Source organism: Lactuca serriola, chromosome 8, assembly GCF_051521515.1.
Source record: "Lactuca serriola cultivar US96UC23 chromosome 8, Lser_US96UC23_V15, whole genome shotgun sequence".
In the NCBI taxonomy this organism is placed as follows: Eukaryota; Viridiplantae; Streptophyta; class Magnoliopsida; order Asterales; family Asteraceae; genus Lactuca; species Lactuca serriola.
In genome coordinates, this window is record NC_136415.1 from 243,676,701 (window position 1) to 243,687,046 (window position 10,346).

Below are 10,346 nucleotides of genomic sequence, written 5' to 3' on the forward strand. Positions count from 1 at the left end.
GTATTATTTGAGTATTATGTGTTTTGGTGCTTAATTGCTTAATTATGTGGTTTGATTAATTAAGAATAAAAATAAGCGTCAAAATTTAAGTGTAAAATAAACTTAATATCTTTGAATAATGTTGTAGTAGTTGGAACGAGGTTTCCGAATATATAGAACGCCCGAATCTGACTTCGTATGAGGAAGTTATGATTTATCGAAGTTTCGGCTTAGCGGTATGCAGCCTGTTATACTCGATTTGAGATCGAGGGGTTTTTAGCCGAAGCAATCTAAATGAGAATCGAAGGTCTCGTTGTTGGTATCAAAGCGATAAAAAGTTAGGTGAGAACGGACGTCAAACGAAGAAGTTATGAATTTATAACGAAGTTTTTCTGTCGCGGCCTATTAAAAATAAATAATAAAAATAAAGTCGAAATTAGCCGACGCAGTCTAAATGAAAATTGTAGAGCGTAGTCTCACCTTCGCGTGGATATAAAGAATGTCGAAAACGGAGTTCGTATGAATAAGATATGAATTTCCGAAGTTTATTAATTATTTTGTATTTAAATTTAAATGGAAATTCGGAAGCATTATCCGAAGGCGAGTCACCGGTCCGATCCGACGTACGCCCCGCGTACTCCGAAAGTGTCGACATCGCAGCAAGTGGCTTCGGATGACGCATGCCATAACGACTTCGGACCAGTACGCCCAGCGTACTCCGAGGCTCCAGCCTCTATAAATAGGATCCGAAGGCAGCCGAGTCTTTTGCAAATTTCTTCTCCTCTCTCTCCCGTTTTGCATCGTTTTGCGTGCCAAAAATATCCCGAAGCCCCGGTATTGTTCCCGAGCCCCGAGGCAAGTCCTGAGATCCCGAAGATCCCAAGAAGTGCGGTTCCCGAGCCGAAGCTCTGCCCGCGAGAAGTTCGATTTTTGAAGAGATCTTCCAGATCTGCTGAGGATTACTACATCTGCAAGTCGTAGTGCTGTCCGATCATCTTCTGATCAAGTGAGTGTATACTACCTTTCATAAACACGATAATAATACAAGTATGGTTCGAGTGTATTAAGTATATTGTTATTTATATGTGTGAGTGTGTAGTTACTTTTTTCTAACGCATAATTATGAAGTATTTTATATGGAATACGTATTATGTGTATAATTTTGTTGTTTATATGTGTGAATGTGTATTCACTTTCTTCTAACTCATAGATATGATTTATTCTCTATGAGATATGTGTTATGTGTGTGTGTGCCTCATCTGTTATGTGAAATATGTGTTGATTAAAGCATGCTATACAGGTTTTTAAACTATGTATACAAATGTATATCTTTATCTACTAATATGTTGGGTAGAACATGGGTAGATAGTTGGTGTGTAATAAACAGATGAGAGGCCTCGTTGTTGTTTGATTTAGTCATCTAGCGGAGTTTAGATGACGACCACGGGCTATTCTAGACAGTTTTGTGGAAACACTAGCAGGTTCGCCACCTGTAGGTGTTAATGAACTTGGGTGTTCATTCGCTGTACTCCATCCCCCTCATGGTTGCCTTATTTGACTTATACTGCTGAGGTACCCCCGAAGCATGTGTTGTCGCCCCGATGAAATATTCTTAGACTAGGTCCCTTATGTTAGTTGTTTTAAGGACATAAAGTGAGAATAACGGGAATGGGTAATTGGGTTATTGTTGGTTGGTGAAAATTAAACATGATTATTTATTGTGGGTTGAAAACCCTATATGCTCACCAGGCTCCCAAGCCTGACCCACTCAGTTTTATTTGTATTACAGGAAGTGGCGCAAGGGCATGAGATGGATGAACCATCAGTTGTTTTGTTTACAAGTCTGCATATGTTTATATTTGTTGAATGACTTGTAATGTATTCGTTTATGCTTATTGGTCTGTATCGGAACATGACACCCCGAGTTTTGATTATAATGAAAATACATTTCTTTTATGAAATGCTTTGCTAAACATTGTTTTATCATGTTTTGTTTTTAGGAACAAATTCCGCAACTCTTTCAAATCAAAAGGATTTACTCTGAAAATATTCTAAAAGCATAAATGAAAATCGGTATTTTCTGGCCGAGATTTTGGGGATGTCACAGTTTTGGGGTGTGACATGATGTATAGCTTGGTCAACTTCTCCATCTTGTCGGTCTCTTTCATTGGTAGAAAGTGTGCTGACTTGGTCAGTCTGTTGACGATTACCCAAATGGTATCCAGTCCACCCGTGGTCTTAAGTAGCTTGGTTATGAAGTCCATGGTTATCTGTTCCCACTTCCACTCAGGTATATCCGGCTGTTGTAGTAATCCTGAGGGTTTCTGATATTCTACCTTTACCTTGGTGCAAGTCAAACACTTGCCCACGTAAGTAGCAATCTCTGCTTTCATGTTCGGCCACCAGTATAACTTCTTGAGATCCAGATACATTTTATCTGAACCGGGAAGGATGGAGTATATAGTCTTGTGTGCTTCGTTGATGATGACGTCTCGGAAACTACCGAACTTCGGTGTCTAGATTCGGTTCATGAGGTAAAAAACTCCATCGTCTTTGACTTCTAGGTTTTTAACCATTCCTCTTAATGCCTCACCCGTCACATTTTCCGGTTTTAAGACCTCCAGCTGAGCCTCCTTGATTTGTGTGGACAGATGTGAATGGATTGTCATCGTTAGTGACTTTACTCGGCGACCCGAATATTCCTTTCTGCTTAGGGCATCGACCACCACATTGGCCTTGTCCGGATGATAGCGAAACTCGCACTCGTAGTCATTCAGCAATTCAACCCATCTTCTCTGACGCATGTTGAGCTCTTTTCGATTGAGAAAGTGTTGAAGACTCTTGTGATCGGTAAACACAGTACGCTTCGTTCCGTAAAGGTAGTGCCTCCAGATCTTTAGGGCGAATACTACTGCTCCCAATTCGAGGTCATGCGTGGCATAGTTGACCTCGTGCGTTTTCAATTGCCTCGATGCATAGGTGTTGGGATCTGGATGTTGCGTCTTGGGCTCGGTTATTGTTGGCCCACTCTTGTAACCAGTTTGGGCTTGTCCAACTGTGTTTTATTTTATTCTAGGGTTTTAGTATTTAAGGTGCATGCATGCATCCTTAGTGAGAACGGATTTTTGAAATTCACTACCGTTTTGTAAACCCTAGCTCGCCTCTACAGTGGAAGTTCTTAATCAAGCTCTGCTGAGGCGTGACTATATTTGAATCATCAACATTATATTGATTCTATCTTGTGTTGATTGTCTTGTTTGATATACCTGTTTGTTCTTCATTGATTAACCTGTAAAAGATTTAAATGGTCTAGAGATTATATCTCATCAATTGGTATCAGAGCGGGAGGCTGTGTAATTCATACAAATCTCTTCTGTTGAAGAAATTATTAGGGTTTTCCAAATTGATTGATATTAATTGAGCCGTCATTCTTCATTGGCATATCTCATTAATTGTTGATCTTGCCCTAACGATAAATTACAAGTCTGATCTTAAACAGGTTATCTATCAAACATCATCACAATGTCTATCGATGATTCACAATCAAATCCAATCAATATCTCCAATAGTATTGGATCGACAACAAGGATTCCAATCCTGTATACCCAGGATTATGAAGTCTGGATGCACCAATTTGAATATTATGTAATCGGTTCAGAAGATAATGGGTATTTGATTTGGGAAGCAATCACAGTTGGTCCGTTTGCTCACTCAAGCACTTCGAAAATTGTCAAAACTCAAAAGGAGTACAATCAACTCGTTAATGATGTGAAAGACATTCCTCAAAACGAGAAAGAGAAGTTTCAGTGCAACATTAAAGCTTTAAGGATGATTAGATTTGCTTTATAATCGGACACGTTTCGATTGGTGAGTTAATATGCTATAACGAAGGAGATATGGGATACGCTAAAGGAATTATACTCTATTGATGAAGATCTAGAGCATTCGATTCAAACTTTATTGCTTTCTGAATTTGGTGACTTCAAATAGAAGCCCGAAGAGAAAATTATTCAGGCTTTTGATCGATTTAATCATCTTCTTAGTAAGATGATAAAGCATGGGATTGAAAGGAAAGTTATTGAGCAGAAGGTTACCTTCATTAATGGTCTTAGACCCGAATGTATGGTAGTTATGTCTACTGTGAAGGCACATGAATAATTCAAATCTTATTCTCTGGCGAAGCTGCTCGGATTTCTGAAGTCTCATGAGAGTGTTGTTTCAAAGGAAACGAATGTGGTTTCCAGCTTGGGTTTGTTAGCTCTAATCTCCAAAGGAAAAAGTGTAGTTGAAGAAGAAGAAGAGTTGGATCTTGCTGACTATGATCTAACTGGTGAAGAATAAGCTTTGATGGTTTCAAATCCAAGAAAGTTTATCAAAAGAAATTTCCCTGCCAGTAAGAACTGAAACTGGCAGGGAAGTTATAGTTCCGAAAAGTTGAAGGAGGAACCGAAGATAGTTTCTAAGACTGAAGAATCAAAGTAGGAAACAAAGATTAGAGGTGACTCAGGTTTTGATTGCCATTATTGTGGAGGCAAGAATCATTTTGCCAAAGATTACATGCTGAAAAAGACATCAGAAAGGGTTGATGAAGACGATGAAGAAGCGAACCTTCTGAGACGATTGGAGGAGATCAAGAAAAAGAAATTAGCAACTAACAATAACACCATGAATGCTTTAATTGTGCAGGGTACCAGTGTTGATGATGAGTTTGGTGGAGTTCAGGTGTGGTCCACAGATTCAGAGGATGAGGAAGTAAGAAAGCCCACTCATGGAAAGGCTCTGCTGGTGAAAGAAGAAAACGTTGAGGGAAGATGTTTGATGGTGACAGCTGGTGTGTCATAGATGCGAGGATACACATCAGATGGTGCATTGGATGACGAGAAGGAGCGAGAAGACATATGTTTCGCTGCGAAACCTGTTAGTGCATAGATCAACGAATGTGATGAGTTGATCAAGAAGGTACAAAGTATTCTCATTTCTTTGAATATACCCATTATAAACTATGAAAAGGAACTAAATGGATTAAAATCTGTTAGTGCATAGATTTTCTAATTTAACTTGACTGATCAAATTAGCAAGGTATCGTTGAAGAGTGAGGAGAGGTGAATCCGGATTGAGCAAAAGGAGAAGGAATTAACTAGGCCTAGGGATGAATCTATCTATTTGCAACGAGACAATCTTAAGATTTTAAAACAACGAAATCTTTTTTTTGATTGCTAAAAGACTATATTTTAATATCACTCAGTTACATCTCGATTGTGAAATAGGAAAGAAGATACATCACATGATTTTACCCTTCCTTGAGTTAAAGGAGGATAAAGTCGATGCTGAAACTTACAACTCTAAAAATGTTGTATCTTCTGATGAAATATCTCTTGCCTACAAAATTGATCTTGACAAAATAGAGTCCCACATAAAGTCAAAAGACCATAAGGAGATGCTCAAAAATTTGTTGGATGAAAACGACAAACTTAAACAGGGAACCGAAATTGTACAGAAATTTGACACGTTGAATGCCAAGTTAAGTTTAGAAAATAAAATTGATGTCGAAAATGCATCTGAATTTAATGAGGATGATGACATGAGTGAAATCTCTGTAGAGGATGAGGTGGACTATTCTGAATTTGTCAAGAGCGAACCCGAAACCAATAAAAATCTCATTTCTAAAAACTCTGTTATGTTCGCTCGCTCATTAATAGAAAAGACTAAAATCCTCAAAACAAAAGCTATTGTATATCAAATGGTTCAAACCACTCCAAATCAAGTCTACATAGTTCAGGAAGTCACAAAACAACAAACAGCCGAACTAACAGCATTGGTAGAAGAAGATAATGCTGATGGATGTGATGAGTTTTTCGGGTCAGCACCGATTGATAACGCCGATGAAACAGAAGGTCTATCTCAGAAAACATCATGGAGAGTAAAGAGTAGGTATGTGGCAGAACCACTTAATGAACCTACACGATATGATGTGCCAAGCACAAGCGGTACCAAAACAGCTTAAAGCGAACCGGTCTTGGCATCTAGTGAGACATGCTCGTTAAAGAGCGAAAGCCATGCTCAAGTGCCGAAGAAAATGGCCAAAATTCAAAAAAATCCAAAACAAGTGGCAAAACGAAAGCACCAACGTAACTTCAGATACAAGAAGAAACTCACAGAAAGAAAACAATTTTGGCGATCCCAGATTCCTCATTACGTTAGGAATGAAATTACAAATAAGTCGCATGGAGAAATAAGAGCCAATTCCACTTCATGAAATCAGTCTCCCTTACATTACAAGAACAACTGAAACAAGGATCTTGGTTACTATCATGAAAACAACCAATGGCATACGTTCGGTTCACAAAGTCACAACAACCGAAAGGAACGTTTCAGTCATCAGGTGATAAACAACTAAACGAATGGGTTCGGTCCCCAAAGTAAAACAAAAGCGAAAGGGCAATTTCGGTCCCCGCGGCAATGACAGCCGAAAGAGGAGTTTCGGTCCTCAACATGTAAGCAACCAAAAGGCTGGATTCGGTCCCAAGTCCACTTGTGAGAAGAACCGAAGGGAAAGTAGTTTCCATTCTCAACTTAGGAAGAGCGATAGCCAACAGTCTAACCTTGCTTCTAAATCTCATTCTTCTCATTCTTGTTCTTATTCATCTAAATACTGAAAAAGGGAAAGGAAATCTCTTTCCAGAAGACGAAAGACGCTCGAAAGAGACCCAAGAGCATGCAGACGTCAAAATCACAAATCCTACGTCTAAATAAAATGAGACCCAGTTGAATAAAATCAAATTTTTTACGATACAAAAAATATGAAACAACACTAATGAAAAGAACTTATCTAGTTGATGTTTCTCTTGCTATTCCCTCTCCTGTAAAAAGCTCACAGGGACCCAAGAATCTTTGGGTTCCTAAATTTGCTTGATATTTTGCAGGTTATTTGTGACGAGCAGTTCGATGAAGAATGGTGCATTGACAGTGGCTGCTCGCGCCACATGACAGGAAGAAGGGAAGAACTGAGGCAGTTTCGGTCCCTTAAAGATGGTAGAACTGTGAAATATGGAAACAATTCGTTTGGAAAAATCAAAGGCTACAGTATGATTAGAAATGGTGACTTCTCCATAAGAAAGGTATCATATGTTGAGGGATTGCAGCACAACCTCATCAGTGTTTCACAACTGGTGGTTGGTATCGGATTGAAGGTCTCCTTTGATGACAAAGGCTCGGAAATTGTTGAAAATAAGTCCACTAATGTTCTGCTGAAATCGAAGCGAAAGGGGAAATGTACCCTCTAAATCTCAATCCAATTTGAGGGAAGCTAGCTGTTTGCCTACTAACTAAGACATGCTAAGACGAAAGCTGGTTATGGCATCGAAGACTCTGACATCTCAATTTCAAAGACATCAACAAGTTGGTGCTTGGAGATCACATTCGAGGTCTTCCGGTCCTAAAATTTGACAAAGAACATCTATGTGGAGCTTGTGAAATGGGAAAGCAAAGTCGACAAAGTCATCCTTCTATAATCAACACAAAGGTGATAGAACCACTAGAGCTACTACACATCGATCTGTGTGGTTCTTCTTTTATCGAAAGCATTGGTGGAAAAAAGTATATATTTGTTATAGTAGACGATTTCACTCGCTTCACAAGGGTATTTTTCTTGAAGCAAAAATCAGAGGCCACTCTCAAGCTCAAACTCTTTATAAAAAAAGTAGAGGGTCAACTACGAAAAGTGGTTCGCAACGTAAGAAGAGACAATGGCTTGGAATTCAACAACAAGGATTTTGAAGACTTTATGGCATCTGTGAAGTAGCCCGAACTATGCTGAACTTCGCTTTCTTACCTTTGTATTTCTAGGCTGATGCTATCGCGGCTGCTTGCTACACACATAATAGATCACATCTAAACAAGCACTTCTCAACTACTCCTTATGAGATCTTGAACAACCGAAAGCCAAATGTGAAGTTCTTTCATGTGTTTGGTTCGAGATGCTTCATCTTCAACTCAAAGGAGAACCGGAACAAGTTTGATGCAAAGGCCGATGAAGGGACCTTTTTGGGCTACTCCTTGAACTCAAAGGCATATAGGGTTCTGAATAAATGATCGAAGAAGATTAAAGAAACTTACTATGTCACTTTTGACGACAATTATGTCAAGAAGTTGAAGGCAACTGAAGGTGTTATGCAAGAAATCTTTCCAAAATATGGTCAAGTAACGGTGCCGATTTTAAATCTTTTCGAGCAATACATGCTGCTTTTTGATGAACCAGAGAGAGCTTTTAAATTCGAATCCAACGCTAAAGATAACCAGGTTGACAATCTGAAGCGAATCATTGACGATGCTGCAAAGAAGATGCCAGAAGAACAGTCGAAAACAGCCGAACAGCCTGTCTCAAGCGAACCTTCCAGAGATGGTCATTATGTACAGCTGGAGGGTTTGTCTCCTCCAAATAATCAGAATTCATCATTCCAGGGGGAGAATCTGTCATCATCAAGTTCAACCGAAAGTCCAATTGAAGGGGAATGTTCTGAACTAGACATAGAACTCGTATCATCATTCAAGGGAGAGACTGATGATGACACTCAATCAAAACTCGAAGAAGAAATAAACGCAGAACTGGATCCCTCTTGTGATCCAAATTACCCTCCTCTCATCAAGTGGACCAAAGATCATCATCAAAGTCAAATAATTGGAGAATCATCTGAAAAGGTCTTAACTCGATCACAGCTGAAAGCAAAACAGACTGCATTATTCTCTCAAGTAGAATTTTGCATGTTCAATTCCTTCGTTTCTAAAGTTGAACGGAAGACGGTGAATACAGCTCCTGATCATTCTGATTGGGTTCAAGCTATGCAAGATGAGCTGAACGAGTTTGAACGAAACAAAGTACGACAAGTTATTCCAACTCCAAAGGATGCTTTGGTTGTCGGTCTAAAGTGGGTTTTCAGGAATAAGATGGACAAGGAAGGAAACGTTATTCGAAACAAGGCTCAGTTGGTTGTGAAAGGCTACTGTCAAGAAGAAGGCATAGATTACGAAGAGACCTTCACTCCAGTTGCAAGATTAGAATCAGTTCAAATATTTCTTTCTTATGCTGCACATAAAAATTTTGAAGTCTATCAAATGCAGTAAAGTGTGCCTTTCTTAATGGAGAAATTGAAGAAATGGTGTATGTAGAGCAACCGCCAGGCTTCATGAACGAGAAGTATCCATATCACTGCTACATTCTGGACAAGGCTGTATATGGCCTAATGTAGGCTCCCAGGACATGGTATGAAACCCTTACTCGATTCTTGAAAATGTCCAAATTTAAACAAGGTTCATGTTGGGTCTATTAGATTGCATCATGGGCTCGGTCCTTAGACCAGTTTGAATGCCGGTATTGGGCCTATCCAACCGTGCATATTTTTGTACTAGGGTTTAGTATATAAGCTGCATGCATGCAGACTTAGTAGTTATCGCTTTCATTGTTTATTTTCTTTATAGTTCTATAAACCCTAGCTCGCCTCTACAACGGAAGTTCTTCATCGAGCTTTGCTAAGGCGTGACTCTGTTTTGAATCATCAACATATATTTGATTAAGATCTGTGTTCATTCTCATATTGTTTTTGAATTGTTTGATTTCCATAATCATGCTTGTGAAAGATCTAATCGATCTAAGAGTTTTAAACTCATCAAGTGGTATCAGAGCGGGTCTTTGAAGATCTATTGATTTTTGAAGTATCGGTTCTTGATTTGATGATTTTCTACACAAGATTTTGAAGATTATTGGTGATTTGGCATCTTGGAATCGAGCTTTCTGTTCAAGCAACTGTTCATGGAAAATGATGTGTTATGTATTGTTCATCTGGTATTTTCTTTGATCCGATCTGTGTTTCTATTCGTATTCATGATTGGATTTGTTTGTTAATTCAGTCCAAGATCAATAATTGTTCTACTGTTTTAATCTAGCCCAAATAATGGAACAATTATTTTCCAATTTGTTTTCTTTTTGTGTCTTTGGAACGTGCGTATGTCGTTTTCTTTGTACATCATTCCTTCATTAGTCGATGTCTCATTATCTTGATCATAACCGATGACTATTGGTTATTGGTTGTTATCGTGATGTTCATTAATCGATTCTTTTCAATTTTAATCCAAGGTCAATTTTTGTAATCGATTTTCCCATTCCTATTCATATAATCGATTTGATTTTCCAAATAATTCGATTTATTTTGAAATTGGAAAATTTCTGATGATATTGTTCTAACTAAGAGTAAAATCGATTGGAAGTTTGATTGAATGCACGTCTTGATGTGTGATGATGAACGGATGAACAACGTTGTTTCTTGATTTAGATGGTCAAAATTGGAACTACTGATCTGTGAACGATGCCATCA

At 38.6% G+C, this 10,346-nt stretch overlaps 1 protein-coding gene across 1 annotated transcript; it reads left to right on the forward strand.

Moving 5' to 3' along the window:
* Positions 1-5,719: 5,719 nt before the first annotated feature.
* On the forward strand, positions 5,720-9,099 carry LOC145067981 (uncharacterized). Its single transcript, XM_079014991.1, has 3 exons — positions 5,720-5,899; positions 8,128-8,596; positions 8,855-9,099. The coding sequence occupies exons 1-3, from the start codon at positions 5,720-5,722 to the stop codon at positions 9,097-9,099; spliced, it is 894 nt and encodes a 297-aa protein (XP_078871117.1).
* The last annotated feature ends 1,247 nt before the right edge of the window (positions 9,100-10,346 follow it).